General features: G+C 46.3%; 1 protein-coding gene across 2 annotated transcripts in view; it reads right to left on the reverse strand.

Annotated features, from left to right (window-relative positions):
• LOC147459729 (RNA cytidine acetyltransferase 1-like) overlaps nucleotides 1-27,380 on the reverse strand; it is a 185,676-nt gene that overhangs the window by 98,172 nt on the left and 60,124 nt on the right. For both annotated transcript variants that reach the window (XM_086510950.1, XM_086510949.1), the window contains exons 10-11: nucleotides 24,258-24,394; nucleotides 24,084-24,178 (exon numbers count right to left, since the gene is read on the reverse strand). In XM_086510950.1, coding sequence (XP_086367076.1) covers nucleotides 24,084-24,178; nucleotides 24,258-24,394 — 232 coding nt within the window. The remainder of the gene's footprint in view (nucleotides 1-24,083; nucleotides 24,179-24,257; nucleotides 24,395-27,380) is intronic.

Here is a 27,380-nt window from a genome sequence, read left to right on the forward strand (position 1 = left end):
GTGTCACGTGTGACAATATAGATTCATCATTCAATAATTATAAATTATAATTCAGACTTCAGTATTCTCCTGAGAAAGGATGCGCAATGCAAGGTGGCACAACTTGGGAAGGCCCTGGCGTCCATAGTTCTGCCACCATGTTAAAGGAAGCTTGGTAGTTTCCTTTCTCAATGCTACGGACCGCACAAAGGTGGGTCCTAAACTGTTCATGTAGCTACTCATCTCTGAATCCAGAATCAATTGCTCATCCTCATCATATATAATGTTCAGATATTCAGACCGTAGTGTGAGCAATGAAGCCTCCTCAAACAATTCTTGGCTCTTGTAGAGAGGATGGAGAACTACAGCCATCCCATGGATGGGACGACGCATGAACTGCCATCGAGTCTCTACAGTAACCAAAATATCATCACGATTGCAAACAAAATAGTCACAGTACATCTGTGTTTTGAAAAATTATAAATAGACATGTCACACGAGGACATTAGAGCACTTTCCAGTTTGTACTTACCGATCCTGTGTCAATGAGGTACATCCAGAAATGTGTGTCTTCATCTGCATAAACAGATGATACACCAACCCAAGTGTACAGCCCTCCATGTCTGTGACCCGTAGTAGTACATACAATGGCTGTAGAGCCACTACCAAGGACTACACCTGTGTCCAGAAGGTCTCATCAAGAACGTTTCTTTGAATGCAAATGATGGCGCTGCAGACGCAGAGCCGCCAATATCTCCAAGTAATGCATCCTGCAAGGCATCCTCTGTTGTTGTTGCTGCTGCTGCTGCACGTGCTCCCCCTGACTGTGACAATGCAGTAGATCCTGGAGGAAAATGCTCCAAAATCAAGGCATCCCTCAATGCTTGCGGGATAGCCTCGCAACCACCACAATGTCCAGTGGTGCCAATACCAGTGAGGTGCTTCAAAACCCTGGTAATTGTACTGGTCATCTGCTCTCCGCAGTACTTGCACACCTAAGTGCCAGTCCCTAAACTTGCTTCGCCTCGTGTGTTGACAACTCTCAGGACATTGGTGTGCTCGGTCCAGAGAGGATTAAGTCGACGAGGCATGATAACTCTGCAACACAATTAACGCACACTTCAAAGTTGAATACAAAACTTACAATCTTTCGCGAGGTCAGGACTCTAGAGTGCCTCCTTGAGGCTTGCAGACTCCAAACACAAAGGGAGGGAGGGAGGGAGGGAGGGAGAACCTTATCGGTGGCGTTCCACCCTTCCTTGGTCTCTGTGCAGACATTGTGCAGACTCCAGAGACTACGTTCTGCTACTCTGTTGTGGTAATAAGAGGTATAGCATAGGTTGGCTTATAAAAAGCCTCGCCCAAACAGTCCGACCAGGCGGATAAGGAACCGACGGCCAAAATAAAAAAAATTAAGCCCTGCACATACAGTACGATCCCTGCACGTACGGAATCGTACGTGCAAGGATCGTACAGTACGTGCTGATTCCGTACTCTCGTACGGAATCGTACCGAACGTGCTGATTCCATACGAGAGTACCGTACGGTACGAAAGGAAGCCGGATGTACGTACGGAAACAACCCTGGCTAGAGCCGATACACACGCACTCGAGTGGTAGTTTGAGAGACTTCAAGGCAGCTCTGACCGCATGTGGGAGTGCCGAAAGGCTTTCTTGCGACTATGGCGTCAAGGACCTTTCTTCACCATGGTTCAGAGTGCGCCTGGATGGCACTACCGACGACCCTTGTGGCTTTTTTTCTCCTCCCATCTCGTGATCTAGCCCTCATTGCACATACTTTTTCTCACTGGGAGTCTCCCTATGTTGTAGCCCTCTCTCATAGAGGTGGTTTGTAGCCTTTGGGCAGTTATCATTAACTAATGGAAGAATCTCTTCTCTTGCCAAAAAAAAAAGGGGGTTTAGTTATTTGCAAACATTGTTCATGTGTTGCTATTGATTTCTCGCTTGAAGTGTCCAAGCCTATAACATTAGTATCAGAGCACAGACGATTTTTCTTCTACAGAGGATCCGATCCTTTTTGCAGCACACATCAGCTCTCTCAGAGAATCTGACAAAGACAACACCCCTCTGACTGTTGGTCTGTAAGGAGGTTTTGGCAAGAAAATATCCGATGGGGAATCTCGACAAAGCGGAGTACGGACGCCCAACTACAACTTGACAAGTGCATGAAAAGATTGATCAAGTTCTCCAAAGACCCAAAGACCCAATTACCTGCTTGACGAGGTTCACTCCAGATGGCGAGAGGCCGTCCATCTTCTGCCAAGTCGATAATGAAGCAGAAAGCAAGGTCAAGTGCACAAAAGCAGAAACAGTACTCGCAAAAAGAGTTGACAAAGATCTTGACAAGAAGACAAACCTATTGATGACAATCTTAAAGCACACTCGGAAGAAGAGGAAATCAGTGAATTTCCCTAGATATTGCCGGAAATCGACTTTTGAGGTGTTACACAAATCCAAAAGGCATGTTCGTTTTGAGGATAACGCAAATTTTTCTTCGTCTTCAAAGAGTTCTAACAGTTCGCCGTCCTCTAGTTCAAGTGAGGATGAAAAAAGCGGAAGACGTTAAGGAACAGTAAGAAAAACACATTTAAGAAAAAGTTTAGAAAGTACAGGAAGCAATCTAGCAGTTCAGAGGAGAAGATCTCCTCCTCTTCTCACAGTTCAGACAATGAGCAAAAGAGAAAGAAGACCAAAGAGTTCGAGGATAGGGATCAAGTGGTCAAGTTTGGCACATTTTCAGGCTATGAGGACACCCATCAAGCCCTTGAGTTCATACAACAGTTTGATATCGCCTTCTTGGGAGATAGTTTCTCGGAACGTCCCAAGGTACGAAGGGCGACATCTTTACTCGAGAGCAAACGCATAGACATGATGGTCTACTCTGTTGTTACACAAAGAAGCACCTACGTACTGGGAGTATTTTCACGCATGTGCATGGTTAGCGGAAGAATATGAAGCAGCTATCATCACGGCTTTGCATGATCTAAGAATGAATAACGAAGAAACATTGGATGACTTTTACCTGCAGCAGTGAAGGCCAAGTTGCCACAAGTTAGACACGCCAATCGGCACTAAAATTAAAGTAGTAAAAGGGCAGCTAGGCTTAGTTCAAAGTCATTTAAGCCTCACCCGACACTTTATAAGTTGGTGGGTACTAGGAAATTAACTCAAAAGGGGCAAACTGGACACTTGGCGGCCTGTGAGCTAATCTGAAGAATATCTCAATTGGGGGCGCCCAATTTTGAGAGAGGAGGTTGATTTCTTCTTCATTAAGTGAACTACTGTGGGAGGAGATTGATTTCTTCTCCATTAAATGAACTATTGTGGGTGTGGGTAGTGGTGCAGCTGATCACACCTTTAATGGAAAGCTTGCCTCCTCCCTTGTTCTATGTAGCACGATGACTCCACTCTCGTGCGCCTCTCTCCCCTTTTGAATACAGAAACAAACGGCTACTCATCTATATATACATTTGTGTGGGTTTATGTGGGAGCTAAAGGGCTTGCCACTGATGCGATCGGCACACAAAACAGAGCCCAAAAACAGGGAATTACAGCCTGCTGTGTTTTTCTGCAGGTTTAGGGTTTTGATCCCTAATAGTCCCAGGAGCTTCAAGGATTCTAGGGAACTGCAACACGTGTGATTTGGTGCATTTTAGAGGCCAGAAACAGAGATTTCAGAGTGCTATATTCTCTCGCCAATCAAAGTGCCCTAATGCGCGCGGGAAATCACCTAGGGAATGGGGATTTTGTCTGTGAAGCCTCCTACTGCAGTTATGCTGCCAAAATTGGGCTAGAGTAGGCCATTGTCAGCCAAATCAAAGTGGAACAGCTTGTAAAAATTTACAGTTCTCCAAAGCTTAATTGAATAAAGAAATACAGAAACAGAAGCCAACCTTTGGTGCCAATGTTGTGTCACTGTTTGCTTCGGAGCACTCTAGCTGCCAATCCGTGGTTTGTTTGAAGTGTTGAATTCCAATCACGGGTTATTCGTGAAGTTCCTTTGTGTTGTAAGTTAAACATTGTAAAGGTTGGGTGAAAGCTAAAGTCTACCGCCCTTTAGCGAGTCTACGGGTTCGTTTCATTGTAAGGAAGCCAAAAGAAAAGTCGAGTGCAGAAAAGCAGAAACCATACTCGCAGAGAGAGTTTGACAAAGCTCTGCAAAAGAAGACAAAATGATTCATGAAAAGCTTAGAGCACTCTCAAAGAAGAAGAAATCTGCAAATTTCCCCGGTTATTTGTGTCGGAAGTCGACTTTTGAGGTTGTAAGCAGATCCAAGAAGAGTGTTCGTTTCAAGGATGACCCAGATTTTTCTTCGCCTTCAGAGAGTTCCGACGGTTCATCATCCTCTAGTCCCAAAGAGGATGAGGAAAAGACGCGGAAGCGGATAAAAAGCGAGAAAAGCAAGAAAAGCGGAATTTTGAAAGAGTCTAGAAGCCACCAGGAGTCATCTAGCAATTCAAAGGAGGAGACCTCATCCTCTGCTAACAACTCTGACAGTGAACAAAAGAATAAGAAGACCAAGGAGTTAAAGTATGAGGGTCAAGCAGTCAAGTTTGACTCGTTTCAGGCTATCAAGACACCCATCGAGCCCTTAAATTTTGTAATATTCCTCCCTCTTGAAGAATTGTAATCGCCCACGATGACACCTGCAAGAAATAGCCAAAGGACAGAACCTTTCTTCAATACACACTCACTCTATGTACCCATGCACTTGACTCTACCAATCCAGCATTTTTACAAAGACATCAATCATTGATCAATCACATTTTTGTCGAGAGTCTCAAATACAAATCATGATCATTGTAACCAGTTAGCAATCACATCCAAACCGCGTTAATCTTTTCACGGATGTCTTGATCTACTAAATCTTGTTACTATCAGATTCATATCCTTTCTTTTCACAATTCAATCAGGCAAACCATGCCCATGACCATCTTCACAAGACAGTACATCCACATAGCATGCAATTCATCAAATCATACACTTGGTTCACACTGAACTCTGTATTTCAATCATTCAATCTAATCACCTCATCCCGTCTAGCACAAGGATCGCTGTGCAGCCATCTCATCCTTCCGGAACTCTTGATGCACTCACAACAATATCTAGTCATCTCATCCAGACAGAAATCTTGTTGCACTAGAATTTCATTCATTTCACATTCACTTAGCCATCACATCCAAATCTCGCTGATCTCTAACAAATGTGTAGATGCACTAAGTTCAAATTATTCGTCATACCAAATGCTGCAAACATTTCATCTTTCTCTACATGTCTCTGACAATCTACTCATGAAAGAGCACATGTCTTCAGTTCAATCAAGGAAATTTTCAATTCAATGAAAATATTTCATAAAGTCATTTCGCAACATACTGTGAGAAATCTCAAAGAAAAATTAGTGACTTTATTCAATTTAGGCAATCTGTGACAAAAGAGTGGAGTGGCTCCCCTCTTGTGCAGCCCACACCGCACCAGATTCAACATGTTGATTCATGGGTAGCTTTTGGTACAAGGTACAACTCAAAACGAAGAGAATTTGTGACGTTCTCCTTTCCTATCCACTTTGCATTGAGGGCCGAAAAGTGCCCTTGACCAAATTATCCAGTGGACCTAGCTTACCTTTCAGTTCTTTTCTTGTGCCGTGGGACCTGTAAGTTGTCTGGCTTGCCTCCCCTGTCCACTAGCACCTCAGTCGGAATTCTCTGATGAACCATCGATAGACTCCCTTGCTTCTTCGGAACCCTCAGATGCACCATCATTTGATTCCCTTACTTCTTTGCAATTCTCCAATGAAATTTCAACTGATTCCCTTGGTTCTTTCTGTTCGTTGAAAGACTCTTGCACTCTTGAGGTGGACACTAGCTTGTCAGTAGGATAGGTCAATGGGCCGGCATGGATAGCAAAACCCTGCTTGGCATGTCCCATGAGTCTCTGAATTGAGTCAGACTTCTGTTGTAAACAATACAGCCGAATCTCTTTTGACAGTCCACAACAAAACGACTAAATCTAGTTCTTCAAAGTGATCCTCCGAAACGAGGACACTGGTCCATAGGTACCCCAAAACCTCTGGCAATTACTATCCTGAGTGTCTTTCTTATTCATCTCAGATGATGCCAAGCAGTGATGACATCTTCTCATATTCTTCCATTATCGAGACAAAAGTGAAAATTCTCTTGAATTTTCCCCACTTCTTAGGTGCTTCTCTGTGCAACAAGCCAACAATAGAGTAGACCACCTTGTCTGTGCATTTCCTTTCAAGTAAGATGCCATCCTCAGTGTGTTCTGAGAAACGACCTCTCGAGATGGGGACCTCAAACTGCTACAAAAAGATGACATGGCAAGCCCAACTCGAAAGAACTAGCCAAAAGGACAAGGGGTCAAAGAACATAGACAAACTAAACCCAGAAAGTGTGGTTGAGGAGCCTAAAACAGTAGTAGGGGGTTAGAATTTTTAATCCTAACATCTACCAACTTATGGAGCACAGGTTAAGGGGCCTCAAACCAAAAACCCAAAAGCTTGACATGTGGGGTTGGTTTCCCGAAGTTGCGCTAACATGCTGAAATGGTAGGCTGTACAGATTTTTGTGTTTTCCGCGGATTGCAGTTGGGAGTTTTTAAGCATGCTTTTGAGAGCTGATGCTTTTGGGGTTAATTGCTTTTGGATCGGATGCTTTTGGACATCCCTTGTAAGTTTATAAGTGCCCAAAGGGCGACCTCAGAGAGCATCTAGACACAGAGTCTCAAAGAGGGTTGGACCTTTGGCAGTTGTACTTTGCGAAGAGTAATAATAAAGAAATACCGAAAGGGGTGCCAATCTTTGGGGCCAGTGCCTCTTGGCTCAAAACTCCGCCGTGCTCTCTCTCTCTCTCTCTCTCTCTCTCTCTCTCTCTCTCTCTCTCTCTCTCTCTCTCTCTCTCTCTCTCTCTCTCTCTCTCTCTCTCTCTCTCTTGAATAGCAGGTCTTGAGTTCAACTCCTCGTGGGCTAGATCTTTAAGGTCTCTTTAGGATAGTTTCCTACGACGCTAAAACTCTCTTCTTCTCGGGTGTGTGTGTGGGTGTGTGTGTGAGTGCTAATAAAAAGAGGAAAATGGTATAACCTTTCTATCACCCAAGTGTGGTAGATTGGTTATGCCATTTCCCTCTTGATTAACAGGTCTTGAGTTCAACTCCTCGTCGGCTAGATCTTTAAGGTCTCTTGGGATAGTTTCCTACGACGTTAAAACTCTCTTCTTCTCGGGGGTGTGTGTGTGGGTGTGTGTGTGAGTGCTAATAAAAAGAAGAAAATGGTATAACCTTTCTATCACCCACGTGTGGTAGATTGATACTGCCATTTCCCTCTTGAATAACAGGTCTTGAGTTCAACTCCTCGTCGGCTAGGTCTTTAAGGTCTCTTGGGATAGTTTCCTACGACGTTAAAACTCTCTTCTTCTTCTTCTTCTTCTTCTTCTTCTTCTTCTTCTTCTCTCTCTCTCTCTCTCTCTCTCTCTCTCTCTCTCTCTCTCTCTCTCTCTCTCTTTGGAAAAATCAGGGCTTTATATTACTGAGTACAAAATAATCCCCAGTGGATGCCAAAATAGCCTATCACGAGGGGTGTACAAGCTGAATGTAAGGTTGAGAGCCACTACAGTGACAACTCGACTAGAACAATGTCACAGTGGTCTGTATGATGAGTGGAGGAGAAACCACTAAGGAGGTGCATAATGCCATGTAATCTGTCCACCTGTAAGTGTGAAGAAGAGTGAAGATCGGGCCCAACGCCGAAGAAAGGCAAATCGACGAGCCTCGGCTGCTCTAGATGTACCTGAGGAAGAATCCCACTCCCAAATGAGGGTGTGAATAATGTCCAGCCAAATGGCAGTGAGGGTATCCAGTAGGAGCTGTGGAGCCGCACTGAGAATGTGAAGACAACGAGCTTTCCAAACATTCCATAGTGCAATGCTAGTGATGACTGAGAAGATTTCATCATGTGTCTGAGGATCCCCCGCCAAGCAATCTGTGGTAACATAGCCAAAGTCCCTCGCCGATAACCAGTCGAGGTAAGCATAAGAGCTGGATCTGTGGCTGAGCCCTCGTAGAAAAGATGCGGTCCGGGCATCGGCATCAACCAGGAGACAGATACCCATGTGAGAAATCCATGCTTAACACCAGCTCTGCTAAGTAAAAAGCAAACTGCGAGCCACACTACATGAGAAGACGAGCATGACCAAAGACAGTGTGCAGGTGACTCAGGTAGGCGCAAAGAACAGCGAGTACATAACGGATCATGACCCATAGAAGCTAACCAAGTCCCAACTGGAAGTCCTGCATGTGCAATCATCCATAGGAAAAAGGAAATACGACGAGCCACATGTAAATCCCAGATAGCTGACCAAAACTACTGTAGATAGGCATGGGAGAGACCTGAATGTAACCAGAAACGCATACGAGTGGGCTGCTCTGGGTGTTGTCTCATCAATGCGAATCGTCCAATTCTGATTGTGTACTCAAAGAATGATACATGTACACAGGTGGGGTTAGCGTTAGGCCAATGCCACTCTCCTGGGTCCCAATAAAGCTAAGATAGGGCACGACCCTCCCACACCCAAAGCCTCCAAAGTGCAGCATCAACAGAAGCGAAACGGGGGTCAACACAACGACGCTTCCCGCGAGAGCCAACTACTCGTATGGCCTCCCATCGAGCGTCAGGGTAGACAAGGGGCGGAGAGGTGGTAGCATATGTCAATCTAGCATGCATCCCCGGAGAGCAGTCAGGATCAACTGTGAACAGCATGGTGTCCAAACGAACTAATACGAGTGTGCTCTGAGCAAAGAGTCCTTCCCAGCCACAATGTGGAGGCATCTGAACCGTGCCTCGCATGACTGCGTCCCAATGTGAAGGAATGGAAGAGTCAATCTCAAGCAGTCTGTCTGGTACCCCGCGACCAATGTCATAATGTTCTGCCACAAAATCTGCATCCAACATACGTGTCTCATGAAACAACCGCATAGAGGCAGCAGGGCCAGTGTCCCAAGCAGCCCAATCAATGTGAGTCCTCTCTCCAAGCTGACGGGGTGGATTAACCGAAGAATCAAGAACTGCATCATTCCAAATGAGAGGCTGGCGCTCAATCTCCTCACGGCATGAGGGAGGTGAGCATATAATAGCTCGTCGCATGGATACCCAAATCTGAAGGAGCGATCGGATGAAGGGTGAGAGAGTGCCGGTGCTCAAGGGGGCATCCGTAAAGAGAAAACAATACCCTATTTGCCAAGTATGACTATCTCTAGTGCCGAGGCGTGGAGTCGTTGTGGAAAGAGCGGCCTAAAGAAGCATTTTCCAAGGTTCTTGGCCGAGAAAAAGACCCCGAACAATAAGCTTGGTAAGAAGGGCGCGGCTCTGTAATTCTGGATCAATAATGCCAAGTCCACCCTCTGACCTAGGACGAATAATCGTGGACCAGCGAACTCGAGCACGAGTATCAGTAGTCCCATCTGTGCCACTCCATAAAAAGTTCCGCAAGAGTCTGCGGAGCTAAGCTATCACACCAGCATGTAGCATCCAACAGGAGGCCGTATACCATACTGTAGCCAGAATGACCTAGTTAGCGACCAATGCACGGCCAGCCAACAACAGATGACGAGAAGACCAATGACATAGCTTCCTGCGAATAGATTGTAGTACGGGTGCAAACTGCTGCTGTGAGGAAACGTCAAATCCAACCTGAAAGCCCAGATATCTGCATGTCTGTCCTGGTTGCAGCCATGTGAAACCATCAGTTACCCCCCAAGTAGGTATGTCATCACTGCCAACCAGTAACCCATAGGATTTATGCCAGTTAATGCGTGCACCACTGGCAATGCAAAAAACCTCCAGGGCCTCCCGCATGGCATCAAGAGCTGCGAGCAAATAGCGCAACATGAGCATAGTGTCATCAGCAAACTCCTGATCGATAAGGTCCGGAGGTGAAGGTACTTGCATGGTCAAGCCACGAAATGCATGGCTCTGAGCACGAAGAAACTCGAACATAGTCTCCCCTACAAACAGATCCAGATATGCTACTAAAGGACATCCCTGACGGACAGATCGAGAGAGCTCAAAACTGCGACTGACACGACCACCAATAGTAATAGCACTGCTGGCAGTCCTGAAGAGAGCGGAAATGCCTGAGATCCATCTCGAAGGGAAACCCATCCTGGCTAATGATCCTTCGAGAAACTCCCAGTCAACACGGTCATATGCTTTCTCGAAGTCAAGGATGAAAAACGCGAGAGGTTCAGAAGATGATCTGGCCCACTCTACTGCCTCATAAAAAGTGAAGATATTATCCAGTATGCATCGATCCATGACAAAGCCTGTCTGAGAAGTATGAATAATATCTGGTAAGAACGGCCGCAAGCGATGGCTGATGAGTAACGCTAATATCTTATAGACCGAAGGTAGTAGGGTAATAGGTCTCCACTCACGGAGCTGAGTGGTGTCACCCCCTTTCGGAATAAGAGATATGAGACCTGAACAAAGATCCGGATGCATATATCCTGAGGCAAAGATATCCTGAGAACCACGAAGCAGTGTTATATGCAATACATCCCAATAGGTCAAAAAGAAAGCTCTAGTGAGGCCATCCTCGCCTGGACAGGAAGATGGATCTAGACTCTCGATAGCAACATAAAGCTCGTCAAGTGTGAATGGAGCCAACAAGATCTCTGCCATAGTGTCTGTACAACGACGTCGGGTGTGATGCCAGATCTGCTCACGGGCAAGTAAAACCTCAGTAGTGCATACATCAACAGTAAACAATGCCTCAAAATAATCTGTAGACATATCAAGGATAACATCAGGATGCATATGAAGTGTTCCCTGAGCATCGCACAAAGTCCGGAGGGTGGTGCCAGGAGGGCGCTCTTTATGCGCAGCGAAGAAGTCCTTATTCATTCGATCAGCTTTAGCGATCCAATGAGATACTGAAGCATGATGAGTGAACTCGGACCTAGCCTCCTGTACGCGACGAATTTTCTCTGTAAGCTCTGTCTGTCTAACAGCGAGATAAGCATCCTGTGGCCACTCCTCAAGCAAGCGCTGTGTGGAACCAAGAGGAATGTGGAGGACAGACTCGCGTACTCTCAACTGACGATGAATATTGGCAGTCTGATCACGGCAGTAAATACTAGACTGAGTAATGCAATGGGCAAGGAACTCTCCAGGGGGACCACTATAAGAAGCCCCCGTGGACCACAAGTCACGAATCTGCTGCTGCAGAACTGCAGTGGTGAGAACACTATCAGGGATCCGGCAGCCTTGTCTCTGTGCAGAGGATCTCGTGAAAGAGATAAACAATGAGATGGGTAAATGATCTGAGAGACTGGTCCCTCGCCAAATAGTAGTAAATCCACCTAGAGCTGCTACCCAAGGGCCAATGTAAAAACGATCAAGTCGCTCTAATAATCTTCCCTGCTGTCGTTGAAACCCCCACGAGTAATGAAGTGTAGCAAGGTGGTGACCAAAAGAGGGTATGTGCCAGGCGTCAACACCTTGAATAGCTAGAAGAAGTCGATCCCAAGCTGGCTGCTCATCGGGAGAAATGGATGATAGAACTGGAGGAGTGATCGAGCGCCAGTCACAGTCGCTCTCGACGTTGTTGAAGTCGCCTCCAACAACCCAAGAGTCTACAGCAGGTAAAGCAGCAACCAAGGAGGACCAAAAAGTAGCTCGCTCCCGAGGAGTAGTGGGTGCATATACTGACATAAAACCAATGATAGAGTCCCGAATCCAGATAGAAACATAGACTGCTCTGCCAACGACAAGGGTGCCATGCTGCTGAACTGATGCCAACTATCGTGGCCCCACTGAAATGCATACACCGCAACTCTGTCCATGAATGCCCAGTGCAGGCTCCCAAAAATTGTGAGCACCCGAGGGCATGAGATTACCAAAGGGAGTGGCAATCTTATGCTCCTGTACTAGTAATATATCCACAATGCCTACTACATGAGCGTGTAAATCTCTGCGAAGTAAAAGCTTACGTGAACCTCTTACCCTAGAAGTCTGTAAACCATTAGCATTCCAAGATACTACATGTAAATCCATAGTCTGCATGAAAGAATTGGTAAAGCATCCGACTAACTGCGCATCTTCTTGGAGGCAGCTGGGCCATCCAAGGGATGAGATTCGAGCGGGAGGAAAGCAACCCGCAAGCCCTCTCTAAAATACGGTGTCTCATTGCACCAACTGCGAACCTCAGCTTGTTTACATTGCATTACCGATGCTACAGCTTTGACACCCCAAATGCGCATAGACATAGGAAGCACCACATCTAAGGATACATGAATGATCATAGGCAATGAATAGCAAGCATAAACATCACTCCATTCCATAGCACCAATACATGAAGGGAAGTGTGGAGACAATACATCTGGAGCGGAAGTAGACAATCATAAATTAAGCTCAGCCATAGTTTGTGCATGCACAAAATGCAAAACCTGATCCTCTGACCATTCCTGAGCTGCATGGAATGGAAGGAAAAAGGAATGGGTAGGCTGAGAACGACTGCCAATTAAAGAGGGGACACAACCTGGCTTGTGATGCATAAGGTAGAGCTACACCCGCGATGGTCCTTCTGAGTCACCGCACATTTCAGCCCGATGAGTGCCCCAAGAAAGAGGGCAAGAGCCGAGAAAACTGCGTGGGACGTAAGTATGAGCGGCAGAGGGAGGGGGTGGACCAGAAGGGGGAGGGGGCGGAGTAAGGGCGAGAGGGAGAGGAGGGAAAGGGAGAGGTAGTAGCGGGGAATGATCCATTTGCATGGGAATAGGGACCTCGGGAAGAGGTGAAGGAGCATGCAGGGGAATGGCAAGTGAAGGAGGAGCTGGTAGCAGAGGTAAGTGATCCTGGGCTGAAGAAGAAGAATGGCGAGGAGAAGCTAGGGGTAAGGGAGTGGTAGAAACTTGGGAGGGAGCAGGATAGTGAACACTAGGGGCTGCATGTGGGGTGGGTTGCTGACGAGGACGGAAGGAATGGTTACCACCTACTGTCTGCCAAGCAGTCTCAGTAGGAACTGAAGCAGAGGGAGGAACATGGAGGGTTGAAGCTCTAGGAGCACCCGTAGGCTGCTGAGGTGCTCTAGTAGTACTAGTAGGAACCGGCTGTGGACACTGACCACGTGGCTAAGCATGGGTGCCACGAGCCGACTGTTGTTATCGCCGATGGCGTGGCTGAGTGGGACAATCACGTGCCAAGTGTCCCATCTCGTGACAACGTAAACACTGTCCTGGGCGACCAGTGACTACCATTCACCAAGAGTAGTCTCGATCACGCACAGCCACAGTAACTGTATCTGGTAATGAAGTATCCCCAAACACCAGGACCTGAATGCGAGGTGGACCAGATGAGAAGATGCAGGATCCTGGAACTACTGTGCCAAAATGAGCAGCAATCATCTGAAGGAGATGCTCATCAATAAAATGGAGAGGCATATCCGGGAAGGAGAGCGTCAGAGGGAATCTGGGAATAAGATGTCGACTATCAAACTCCTCAGTGGTAAACTCGGGCAACCACCTCGTCAAGTATATCATTCTCCGATCAGAGAGTATCGGAGAGCGAGCCAGGAGAGCTGAGGCAGTGGCGGGATCTAAAAGACGTACCATGAATATACCTCTGCCAAGGAATGAAAGCTCCGAGACCCGTCCCTGAGTAGTGCCCAATGCAGTCTAACACCAATCACGAATAGAAGAGCGAGGTGGAGACTGTCCAATCATCCGGCCAACCAAGGCATGTTGTGCCAAGTGTTGAATTTTGGAGTCAATGCGTCTCAACAGGTCAATAGTACAATCCACGCGACAAGCAAGTGGTGATAGAGCGCCATGTGTAGCACTCAAGACCGGCAAAGCCGCCATGAAGAATGGGTGAGACTGGCAAACAGGAATAGCACGACCCGAAGTGAAGCTGGAGCTCTTTCTCTCTCTCTCTCTTTCTCTCTTTCTTTTCTTCCCTTGCAGACAGTAGAAATATGCTCACAGGGAAGGTTTGCCGGCTATTAGGGTTTCAGGGAATTGGGGAATTAGGGTTTCACGTGATTAGGGTTTGCAGGCGGGGGCTGTTAGGGTTAGGGTTTAGCAGGAATAGGGTTGAAGATGCTGTGACGCGCAGGTACTTGCAGACTGTGCAGGCTGTGGCGCACAGGGTCGGCAAGCTGCAGGCAGTAGATCGCGTCGCGCCAGGCAGGCTGCAGGCAAAAACGCCGCGGCAGGCTGCAGGCCAGGCAGGAGGGAACGCGTGCGGCAGGCAACAGCTGGGGTCGCGCTGGATGCAGTAAGGGTTCGCGATGGTTCTCTCTCTTCTCTCTCTCGGAGGATGGTTTTGTGACAAGGCCCAGCTACATGGACACCCACTTGTCTCATGGGATACAATGTGCTATTGGCCAGATACGCACATCTTCACACCAGCTGCGGATCGAGACTGGGAGATACAACGGAGTATCAGCAGAGGCCAAGACATGCCCCTTGTGTGACATCGAGCCTGAGACAGAGTTGCACTACACATGCCACTGCCCCGTCTACTACGAGATACGAGGCCGCTTCCATTGCTTGTTCAGAGAGGGCTTTGGACCACTCTCCAGAGTCATGCGCTATGAGGATCAGAGATGCCTGGGTTTGTTTTTGCTCGAGCTGCGCAGACCTAGAGAGAGCTTGATAAGTGGAGAGGCTAGACAGTCTCAGAGACAGATCACAGACTTCTTTAGAGCTGCCACTGGACACCGGGAGAAGCTACTAGCACAGCAGAGCTCGTTGCCTCACACCAGAGGCACACTGATCGACCGACCGACCGAGCTAGGGAGATCAAGACGCCCACAACTGCGGAGGACTACACAGCATCGACGGAGGCTGCATCAGAGGATTCGGATCACTTTGGCCCGACATGCACGACGCCCGGTTATACTACTGACCATGGAGGAGATTGATGAGACCCGGCAACGACCGATGTTGGATCACTTGTGATTTGGCTATCCGAGCTAGCTGCTTAGTTCACACCTAGCTGTTTAGGATTCCAAAGTATTTTATTTTGTCATTTTGTCATCTTGTTACTCTGACTTTGTATCAGATCCACCACATTGTAACTTTTTGGTCTCATAGGTCCCTTCGGACTTTTGAGGACGTTAAAATAGCATTTCATTTCATTCATCTCTCTCTCTCTCTCTCTCTCTCTCTCTCTCTCTCTCTCTCTCTCTCTCTCTCTCTCTCTCTCTCTCTCTCTCTCTCTCTCTCTCTCTCTCTCTCTCTCTCTCTCTCTCTCTCTCTCTCTCTCTCTCTCTCTCTCTCTCTCTCTCTCTCTCTCTCTCTTATACGTCATTTTGGCCTTTTGAAGGATGGTTTTGTGACGAGGATGGTTTTGGGACGAGGCCCAGATACATGGACACCCACTTGTCTCATGGGATACATTGTGCTATTGGCCAGATACGCACATCTTCACACCAGCTTGGGATCAAGACTAGGAGATACAGCGGAGTACCAACAGAGACCAATACATGCCCCCCCTGTGTGACATAGAGCCTGAGAGAGAGTTGCACTACACATGCCACTGCCCCGTCTACTACAAGATACGAGGCCGCTTCCATTGCTTGTTCAGAGAGGACTTTGGACCTTTCTCTAGAGTCATGCGATACGAGGATCAGAGATGCCTGGGTTTGTTTTGCAACAGAGTAATAAAATGTTGACTTTGCAGCAGAGTAATAAAATGTTCTCCTGGTCATACCGAAGGTAATGACGCGAACACATTTCACGGCCCAAAATAGCAGTTCCCTAATTTTTAGGAGATATTTCCGTTGGGCTCCCACTGGTAATCTGACCATCTATCCTCATTGGGACCGCATCCAAAAGTGCAATGTGGCCCAACTGTAAAATACTTTCTGTTGGTGATCCCACCTTGACTTTATGCCTTTATTGAGTTCACCTCCTAGTATCCACCAACTTGCTATGTGCGACGGGGGGACCTACATGATCTTGCTCTGAGCCTAGACATCCTCTTACTATACGAATTCCAATGCCGACCAACTTTCCGTCTGCGGGTGAAACTACCCTTCACATTGGCCATACAATGTCCGACCATTTGCAACTTCAAAAAGAGGGTCTCAAAAATTAAACAAAAATCATTCGAAAGAAACCAACAACTAAGGTTAGCATTTGCCACGTCCTCGTGACATACCCCCCTCTTGAAATCGCAAACGTCCTCGATTGCATACATAAATACATGCCATAGATGATATTGTGTGGTGACCACCCTTTTATCATCACACGTATCCGCAAGAAAGATTGTCAAAACATATGTACAAATAACTTAATGAGACCTTCATACTTTTATCAAACTGTACACTGCTGTTGCACTGAATCCATGAGTACATTTGATGTGCTAGCTCTATCATTACCCCTCCTTTGCAAACATTGGGTTGGGGCATACGTAGGCTCTAACCCAAAGGCCTCAACGTAAAGCTACAATACATTTGGTGACTCTGACAATTCATGCTCTTCCATCCACTTTGCATCCAAAGGTAAATAGTTCTTGAACTTCACCACCTAGCATCTTGCAACCTGTCGCTTAACTTTTACGTGCGTCGTGTGCAAAAGGCTCTTGCCTCTGCAAACGAGCATAATTCCACAACGTGACGTACCACCCATGACCAAGTAAGATCAAATTTCAAGACAATTTACTGATGCGTCAAAGAATCCAAGCAACCGCATCAGAGAATCGGCAAGAAGCGTGTCACATGCCAAACCCACATCACTCCTATAGGAGATCTAGCGGTCAATCTACCACCGTGAGACCTCTCCCTATCTCATCTTGGTTCATACTTGCAAACCCTAAAAACGCACAGAAATTCAACCCTAATTTGACCACTTTCTAGCAGGGCATACATGCGGAATTTCCTGTTTTTCCTGTGAAGAGGAACCATCTATCCTCATTGGGACCGCATCCAAAAGTGCAATGCGGCCCAATTGTCGAATACTTTTTGTTCGTGATCCCACCTTGACTTTATGCCTTTATTGAGTTCACTTCCTAGTATCCACCAACTTGCTATGTGCGACGGGGGGACCTACATGATCTTGCTCTGAGCCTAGACATCCTCTTACTATACGAATTCCAATGCCGACCAACTTTCCGTCTGCGGGTGAAACTACCGTTCACATTGGCCATACAATGTCCGACCATTTGCAACTTCAAAAAGAGGGTCTCAAAAATTAAACAAAAATCATTGGAAAGAAACCAACAACTAAAGTTAGTATTTGCCACGTCCTCGTGACATACCCCCCTCTTGAAATCGCAAACATCCTCGATTGCATACCATAAATACATGCCATAGATGATCTTGTGTGGTGACCACCCTTTTATCATCACACGTATCCGCAAGAAAGATTGTCAAAACATATGTACAAATAACTTAATGAGACCTTCATACTTTTATCAAACTGTACACTGCTGTTGCACTGAATCCATGAGTACATTTGATCTGCTAGCTCTATCATTACCCCTCCTTTGCAAACATTGGGTTGGGACATACGTAGGCTCTAACCCAAAGGCCTCAAGGTAAAGCTGTAATACATTTGGTGACTCTGACAGTTCATGCTCTTCCATCCACTTTGCATCCATAGGTGGATAGTTCTTGAACTTCACCACATAGCATCTTGCAACCTGTCCCTTAACTTTTACCTGTGCAAAAGGCTTTTGCCTCTGCAAACGAACATAATTCCACAACATGACGTACCACCCATGACCAAGTAAGCTCAAATTTCAAGATGATTTACCGATGCGTCAAAGAATCCAAGCAACCGCCTCAGAGAATCGGCGAGCAGCGTGTCACCTGGAAGACCCACATCACTCCCGTAGGAGATCTAGTGGCCAATCTACCACCGTGAGACCTCTCCCTATCTCATCTTGGTTCATACTTGTGAACCCTAAAAACGCAACGGAAAATCAGCACTCTTTAGCAGTGCATACATGCGGAATTTCCTGTTTGTCCTGTGAAGAGGAACCCTCTTCCATAATGCCCTTCCCTTTGTCGGCCATAGTGTAATCCCGCGTTCCTGCACTCTGTGTCTTTATCCAAAACAACCGAGGCTCACTCTTTGAGGAAAAAGTGATTGATATCCCGGCAATGGAACCTTGAAACCGGCCCGTGGGGCGGTAGGCGTTGGCTTTCACCCGAAATTATTTACTTTAGACACACACACACACACACACAGAGCACTTTGCAAAGGAAACCTGCGACGGGAATTAACACTTGAATACACACACGGCTCGGAAGCTAGAATGCCCCGAGCAGACACCGACAACCTGTAGGTCCCAAAATTGGCGCCCCTTTCAGTATTTCTTTATACTTTGAGAGGGTAAATTTACAAAGTAGAGTCTTGGGAATCCTTTGTCTATATCCAACTAGATACCACTTCATTCGGCCAAATTTCGACAACATAACAGCCCCAAAACTCGCGCGAAACCAATTCCCCTGCTGGAACTCACTTCCACTGGCATAAACCCTTTGATTCCTGCCAAAAAACAGTAAATTCAGCACGCTGTATTTCCTGGTTTTTGCCCTGTTTTCAGCCCCAAACAGTCCCCTAACTGTCGTCTGCCAGTGGGGCACTATTCCCAATGGTTTTGGCATCCGTATGGCTGAAAACAGTCACTTTACAGCGCATACATAGCGCTGAAGATGCATCTGTACGGTGAGGTTATGACCCTCACCGGTGCCTGCTTCGGAGTAGCAATTAGCTACCCCTGTTCCTGCTCAAGGAGGCTCTTGCCTCAGCACAAAAGCATGAAACCACACAACTGTACATCAATCAAATGAAGAGCCCTCTTGTGGGGCATCATATAACTGCAAATAGAGGAGAGAGAGAGAGAGAGAGAGAGAGAGAGAGAGAGAGAGCAGTGTGTAGCGTGCAAGGCATCACTCCTAGCACCACACTGTACATAGAATGGAAAGGAAGCACTCCATAGCTCTTAACCTGTGAGACAGGTTCTCAATGAGGCATCCCCCCAGCATGAATCGAGCGCCCCCTCTGCTGCCCTTGACCTGTAATGCGTCTGTGAACAAATAGATGCAAAAAGGGAAAGATTTCCATGGCTGCCAAAACTTGCGTATCGCTGAAAACGCAGCAAAACAGCCCTGTAAACACGCATCTGATGCCTTCAAATGCTGAAAATGAGCTCCATGGTCCTAGGTAAAGTCATGGGAAGCTCAAAAATGGAGAGAAATGGGTGAAAACCATAGTTATCAGCCTCCAAAACTGCTCCAAAAAGTCAGTTACAAGTTCTGTACTCCCAAACTTGGTAAATTGACCAAAAAGTGCGACTTTGCACTCATGCATGCAATTTTCTCGCATTGGGCTTTCTGCTTAAAAATCTCTCAATTGTTGCATCAGTTGACTTTGCAGCAGAGTAATAAAATGTTCCCCTTGTCATACCGAAGGTAATAACGCGAACACATTTCACGGCCCAAAATAGCAGTTCCCTAATTTTTAGGAGATGTTTTTGTTGGGCTCCCACTGGTCATGTGACCATCTATCCTCATTGGGACCGCATCCAAAAGTGCAATGTGGCCCAACTGTCGGATACTTTCTGTTGGTGATCCCACCTTGACTTTATGCCTTTATTGAGTTCACTTCCTAGTATCCACCAACTTGCTAAGTGCGACGGGAGGACCTACATGATCTTGGTCTAAGGCTAAACATCCTCTTACTATATGAATTCCAGTGCCGACCAACTTTCTGTTTGCGGGTAAAACTATCGTTCACATTGGCCATACAATGTCCGACCATTTGCAACTTCAAAAAGAGGGTCTCAAAAATTAAACAAAAATCATTGGAAAGAAACCAACAACTAAGGTTAGCATTTGCCACGTCCTCATGACATACCCCCCTCTTGAAATCGCAAACGTCCTCGATTGCATACCATAAATACATGCCATAGATGATCTTGTGTGCTAAGCACCCTTTTATCATCGCACGTATCCGCAAGAAAGATTGTCAAAACATATGTACAAATCACTTAATGAGACCTTCATACTTTTATTAAACTTTACACTACTGTTGCACTAAATCCATGAGTACATTTAATGTGCTAGCTCTATCATTACCCCTCATTTGCAGACATTGGGTTGGGGCATACGTAGGGTGCAACCCAAAGGCCTCAAGGTAAAGCTGCAATACATTTGGTGACTCTGACAGTTCATGCTCTTTCATCCACTTTGCATCCATAGGTGGATAGTTCTTGAACTTCACCTCATAGCATCTCTCTCTCTCTCTCTCTCTCTCTCTCTCTCTCTCTCTCTCTCTCTCTCTCTCTCTCTCTCTCTCTCTCTCTCTCTCTCTCTCTCTCTCTCTCTCTCTCCATGCCCACACACATGTGCTTGTTTCACCGCTAAGACGGTAAGGAAGGCCATTAACAGGATGAGGACTGGGAGAGCATATGATCATGATGGCTTAGTGGCTGAGCATTCCACGCATGCCACAGATTTACTAGCAGAGCTTCTAGCAGTTATGTTTAATCGTGCCATGTGTGAGGCCTTTCCTGATAATTGGAGCCTATCTACTATTGTACCTATCTTCAACTCGAGAGACCCTATGGAGCCTGGGAACTATCGCACTATCATGACTCGACATAGATGTACGCAACAGCTGAGAAGATGGGGAGAGAGGAAGGGAATACGCGCATCCGGGCAGGCAGGTTTTAGGAGGGGTTTTTCTACCCTTGACCATATCTTGACACTCAAAGCCATCATTGAGGAGGGCAGATCACGTCGGAGACGGATCTATTGTAGCTTTGCGGATTTCCGCAATGCATTTGACACAGTGCCCAGATCTAGATTGATGCGCAGATTACAGCAGATGGGAGTATCCACAGCGCTCATTTGGCGGGTCATGGCATCATACACGTCAGTACTGGGGCATGTACGCACCCCAGAGGGTCTATCCACACCGGTTTACTCCACTATTGGGGTGAAGCAGGGCTACCTGCTCTCTCCTACTCTATTTGGTGTGTATGTGGATGAGATTTCTAACTACATTGAGAGAGATGGTGATAGAGGTGCACAGCTGGCAGGGACATGGATTCCACTATTGTTATATGCTGATGATATTGTGTTGATCTCCGAGTCTCCGGAGAGGATGCAACGTCACTTGGATGCTTTGCATAGGTTTTCCTAGGAAAGTGGTTTGTCCGTCAACCTTGGTAAAACCAAGGTCATGGTATTTAATACCACACCACAGTGGATCGGGAGGTAAGCGCCCGCATTCACATACCACCAAGAGAAGGTGGAGTATACAGATGCTTATACTTACCTTGGAGTGGTTTTTTGTGGGCCAACATTTTCATTGCGGAGGGCAGCAGAGACTAGATTGACCAGAGCCCATGCAACATTAGGTAGATTGGAAAGGATGTGTTTACAGGTTCAGTTTCAGGAGCCTCAGACGAAGCTCTGGCTCTTTGACACTTTGGTGGCTTCTGCATTGCTTTATGGAGCTGAGATTTGGGGACCTTCACTGGATCATCACGGGAGGACAAGCCGCAGTGATGGATGGGGGGGCATGGAGAAGCCTCTGGTCTGTATGATCTCGCAGCTCATTAGAGCCAAGGCTTCAGTACCACGTGCTATTGTACGAGCAGAGCTAGCTGCCCCCCCACTTGTGGTTGAGGCGCTCACCAAATCTGTCTCCTTCATACACCGCATGTGGGAACTTCCTAGAGACAGATATACACGCCTTGCACTTGAGTCCTCTCGACAGTTAGCCATACAAGGAGATACAAAATGCTGGTATGGGGAGATGACATCATGGTTTCAGGCGCATGGATTCAGCATAGACAGATTGCCTAGTACTCATTGGATGCGCCCTCTCTAACTCTTACACAGTCCGAGATCACCAGGCTTATTCGCCAGGACTTGACTCAGCTAGACACCAAGAGGACATGGATACAGCCAACACAGGAGCTGGGCACGAAGATGGCTTTCTACAGAGAGCATCTCCTCGAGCTTACGGCGGATGGTTTTGTGAGGAGACCCAGATACATGGACACCCACTTGTCTCATGGGATACGATGTGTTATTGGCCAGATACGCACATCCTCACACCAGCTGCGGATCGAGACTGGGAGATACAGCGGAATACCAGCAGAGGCCAGGACATGCCCCCTGTGTGACATCGAGCTTGAGACAGAGTTGCACTACACATGCCATTGCCCCATCTACTACGCGATACGAGGCCGCTTCCATTGCTTGTTCAGAGAGGGCGTTGGAACATTCTCTAGAGTCATGTGGTATGAGGATCAGAGATACCTGGGTTTGTTTTTGCTTGAGCTGCGCAAACACAGACAGAGCTTGATGAGAGGGGAGGCTAGCCAGTCTCAGAGACAGATCACACACTTCTTTAGAGCTGCCACAGGACACTCGGAGGAGTTACTACCACAGCAGAGCTCATCGCTTTACACCAGAGGCATACTGACCGACCGAGTGACAGAGCTGGGGAGATCCAAACGCCCACGACTGCGGAGGATTACACAGCATCGACAGAGGTTGCATCAGAGGATTCGGATCACTTTGGCTCGACATGCACGACGCCCGGTCAAACTACTCACCATGGAGGAGATTGATGAGATTCTCCAACAACCGATGCTGGATCTCCTATGATCTAGCTATCCCAGCTAGTTGTTTAACTGCTTAGTTCACACCTAGCAATTTAGGATCTTTATTTTGTCATTCTGTCATCTTGTTACTCTGACTTTGTATCAGATCCACAACATTGTCACTTTCTGGTCTCATAGGTCACTTTGACCTTTTGAAGACGTTAATATAACATTTCATTTTTCTTTTCATTTCATTTCATCTCTCTCTCTCTCTCTCTCTCTCTCTCTCTCTCTCTCTCTCTCTCTCTCTCTCTCTCTCTCTCTCTCTCTCTCTCTCTCTCTCTCTCTCTCTCTCTCTCTCTCTCTCTCTCTCTCCACCACCACCACCACACACCCCGCAAGTTGAGTGATTTGCAGTTTCTGTCCGTGTATTGGTTTCTCACTTGGAGTGTAAAGCCTGTAACATTGGGAATATAGCTCACACTCAAGCCAGGCTAAAAATGCTCTCTTCATAGGCTGACAAGGCATCACAAGGTAATATGAGCAAGTCAGCGTGGTCTCCCGTGCTCCTACCTCTCTGAAATTTGGCTCCAGCCTCAACACTCATCATCATACCAACTATTCTGAGGCATAGTGCTACTACCAGGTCTCCCTGTAGCACAAAGAGTATGGAACGGTTGTAGCTATAGCGGTAGCAGCAAGAATAGCATCTGTAAGCTAGTGTAGAAGCTCTATCAAAGGTGCACAAGTATCCACCTCTGCTACCAATGTAAACATCTCAACAGTGCGGACAATCTCTCTTTGGAAAACTGGTATCTAGGATAAAAATGTCTCTACTGGCTATCCATGGGCTATGTAGTGTAACAGCAGTCTAGTCTCAAGATAAAGTGAAACCGGCTGGTTACTTGAACAGCAATGCCAAAACTGAACTGAAAACAGCAAAACAGAACTTGAAAACCGCTTCTACTCAAGAGTCGGAGATGTGAAGTTCCCCTTCGATAGTACTGCTCTTAAGTTTCTGCACTCAATTCAATTCCAGTCTCCTTTATTTTCTTTGAAACATAGTAGTAGAAAAACCATTGTAGCCATATAGAGTGTAAAAATGGCATAAATTCTCCCACCAAAAACTTGAGAGGTACTATAAGACCTTATGTCATCACAAAAACTGACTAACATCAACAACCATGAACACAACAGCCTGAATCTATCACATGGACAGAAAAGCGCTAGATAGATTTCTGAAACTTCGAAACTCACATGCTCACTCAGAAAAGACCAAAGATGTATGGTGTGTTCAAAACCTTCATAAACTAGGATTTTTCAGCTTGAATGCACGTACATGCTTCCATTGATTTAAACCATTCCCATTTAATCAGATTAAATTGATGCCCTTTTGTATGATAAAAGATGCATACATTACTACCCACACTACAATACAGATGTCAAAAAAAAAGATGAAAATTTGTCTGCAACAGCAGTAAAAGAGGTGGATAAAACCAACCTGTCACTGCTCCATTCTCAGAAGAATTCTTTTGACTCTGTTCACGAAGTTGTTGGATCAGCTTCAATGACAAAGAGCGTCCTGTACCCTCATACCTTCCAGTCAAATGAATACCTTGAGAGATGTTTGAAACGAATGACATTTAGAAACGCTCTTATCAAAAAGGTTTCTTACCCATTCACTGTAGAGCAAAGAAAAACCAAGTAAGGTCCTAAAAGGGCTTTGACGATTGGCAAGGGGATTGCAGCTGCTTCATCTATTACAACCAGTTCTGCTTGAGCAAGTTTCTCGTGCTCTTGAGGTTGGATGTACTGCAGAGACAATCAGCCCAAGATAGTTTTAACTAGCAGCTCACGCAAAAACCCAAATTTGCATATACTTAACCTTTCTCTTTTGTGTTTATGCTGAGAAATACACAAGCATACATGCAATAGAAACCACCATATGATAAGATACACCATGCACATGTGTAATAGAAAACAAATGAGCGCGGCTAGCTGTGCCTCTTGCCATGCGTGGTACCAATTGATGGCATCACCGACAAGGTACATAGCTGCCGTCAAAACTTTCCTATTTCCTGTTTTCTTAGTTGTCGCAAAATAAGCATTAAATTGATGCAACCAAGAATGAATCACCGTAGCATCCATCTTACCATCATACTTACTGAAAGTCAACTTTTCGGTGACTGGGTTGTTGGAATCCGCATCATGGCTTGCACCACTTGAGGAACTCCCACGATCTTTGGGTGGTTCGGTCTTCGAGGCTAGCACTTGGGAAATAAATTCTTGAGTGCGTAACTCCCTTTGAGCTTCACGCTTGGCCTCCCTTTCTGCTTTTCGTTCATTTCATTCATCGCGCTCGCGTTCGAAAGCAAGGCGATTGGTTTCTTGTTGTGCCAGCACAACCCGATTCGCTTCTAAAGTAAGGCGAGTCGCTTCTTGTTGTTGTAGTGCGTTTCTTTCATTTCGTTCCATCGTAATGCGAGTCGCTTCTTGTTGTGCCAGCATCATGTCCATCATTGACTTGACCATCATCTCCATAGGAGTTAGAACAACTCGTGGCGTAGATGGCGAAGGGGGAGGGTTGGAAAAATCTCATGGTGGGGAGAATCCTTCGTCGCCTCTCATGCTCATCACTTGTATGCGAAGTATCCATTCTGCTTCGGGTGACGACCATGCACTAGGATCTTTGGTTCTTAAGTTCACGAGGAACTTGGTTCTTGAGGGTCTTGAGGTTCTTGAGGTTCTTGAGGTTGTCTTTTGCTTGCAAATCGCGTTGGAGAAGGATCTTCTCTTCACCCGAGTTCTACTCTTTTCCACGGGCGCACCCCTTGGCGGCCTTACGCTCACACCAAGGTTGCTTTTTCCCACCTCACGTCGATTGGCCGGCCGCTAAGTGCACGGTCCGCTCTCAATGAGTGAAAAGAGAAACAAGGGGAGGCTCGACAAGTCCTTCTTTCTTGGGATTCCTGTCCCTCTTCAACAAAACACGATTAGGAATCGACACGCCCAAGTAAACTTGGGTTCGTGCGACCGCAACAAGCAAAAAAAATTCTTGTGGTTCTTGTGGTTGAGTAATACAAAACACTGCCAAAGCTCTAATACCAATGTTAGGTGCAGCGGAATGAATGTTGTATTTTCTCAACATTAGTGATCTATATTTACTCAAGGTTCCTTTTAGTTCTTATGGAAGGAGAGAGCCTTCCGTCTGTATGAAAGTGCTATGATCACGAACAAAGTGAGTGGATATTGTGCATGCAAGTGTATAAGACTGAGAGAAGGAGAGAAAAGAGATACGACACCCGAGAGGTTGTAAAACCGTCCTCCGAAGGCCCCACTCACATCGGCGAGAGTGGTCTACTTTTGATTGCACAAAGGTGTACAATGATGATGCATGGACTGATGCAAACGGGGACTATGTCGATGACGACGATGATGACTTTAGGGCTGAATTTAGATCTCTTCTATCTGTTGTCCACGAGGGGGTAATGGCTGGAATCTGGGTGATCTTGGGGCTGTTTCATATGGCTGAGAATCCCTAGTTTTGTCGAGGGTCTTATGGCTTGATAAAAACGTTGAAGACAAGCAGGACAAGGCTACGTTTTTATGTTGCTGTCGTAGGCTGAAAACACTGAAGCTTTGCAGGTTTTAAGGCTGAATTTAATCACTGCTATACCTGCTATAAAACGCTGTATTGCTGCGTTTTTCAATGCTGAAAATACTGAGGTCAAAAACGCTGAATTCTGCAGTTGGCTGGCGATCCCAAAATGCTGATGGTTGGGCTGCCCGTAGTAGGGAAAAACGCCAATGGTATTGGCTTTGCTGGCGATGGGCTATTGGGGGAAAATGCCAAGGAGGGAGCACTTGATGGCGATGGCTGTTGGAGGATAAACGCCAAGAGGGAGATGGTATGGCGCTAGGTCTTGGATGGGGATGGCTCACCAAGGATGGCTTGGGGAGGATCTTGTTGAGAGAGGAAGGGAGTACCTGTTGCTTGAAAAGCCTGCTGTGCTCCTTGCTCATATGCCCAATTGTGCTAACTTGGGTTTGCTTATATATTAACTTACCCAATTTGCCCTACTTAGTTCCCAACAAAAGTCACTTAATAAATAAGTGAAAAATGTCAAAAATAGGGAAAAATAGGATAAAGTCACTTGAAAAATTCCCAAACTGACTCTGATGGAATCTGATGGAAATGCTTATGCTTATGCAGTGTGCAACGAGAGGATATGCATCTACACTGAGTGACTGGGCATGCACGGTCTACGAATAGATTCACAAAAGTGCCAGATCACTTCTAATCTAAACCGACTGGACTTGACGGAAACCTGTTATGGTGTAGCTTGTCCACGGACACATAGGGTTGGATGTGTCACGTGACATCCCCTCCTTTTTAAAGTGAAGTACTGGTTCCGAGCTGCATGGCTTCCTTGTAGTCTGCCAACAACTCTGGATAATCCTTGAAGAACTCTTCGTCTACCCACACCACTTTATGGGTTCCTCGATCTTTGAACTTCAAAAAATATTGTCGTACTTGTTTCTTTGAACCATGGCGAAACCGATGCAACAAGACTTGCTCCGGCTCCATGACTTCAGCTTCATCAATGATCCCCGGTTTTTCTTCTTCCGAAACGTCCTTTGGAGGTGTTCTTTGAAACACTTTCAACCAAAAAACATGGAAAACGTTATGCATTGACCGTGAGTTAGGCACCTGCAATTTCATTGAAACCTCATTAATCTTTTTGATGACTGGAAATGGACCATACATTTCTTTTCAACTTGCTTAAGACGTAGTTTC

This window comes from Adiantum capillus-veneris, chromosome 4 (genome assembly GCF_014529385.1).
Source record: "Adiantum capillus-veneris isolate H3 chromosome 4, ASM1452938v2, whole genome shotgun sequence".
Lineage (NCBI taxonomy): Eukaryota > Viridiplantae > Streptophyta > Polypodiopsida > Polypodiales > Pteridaceae > Adiantum > Adiantum capillus-veneris.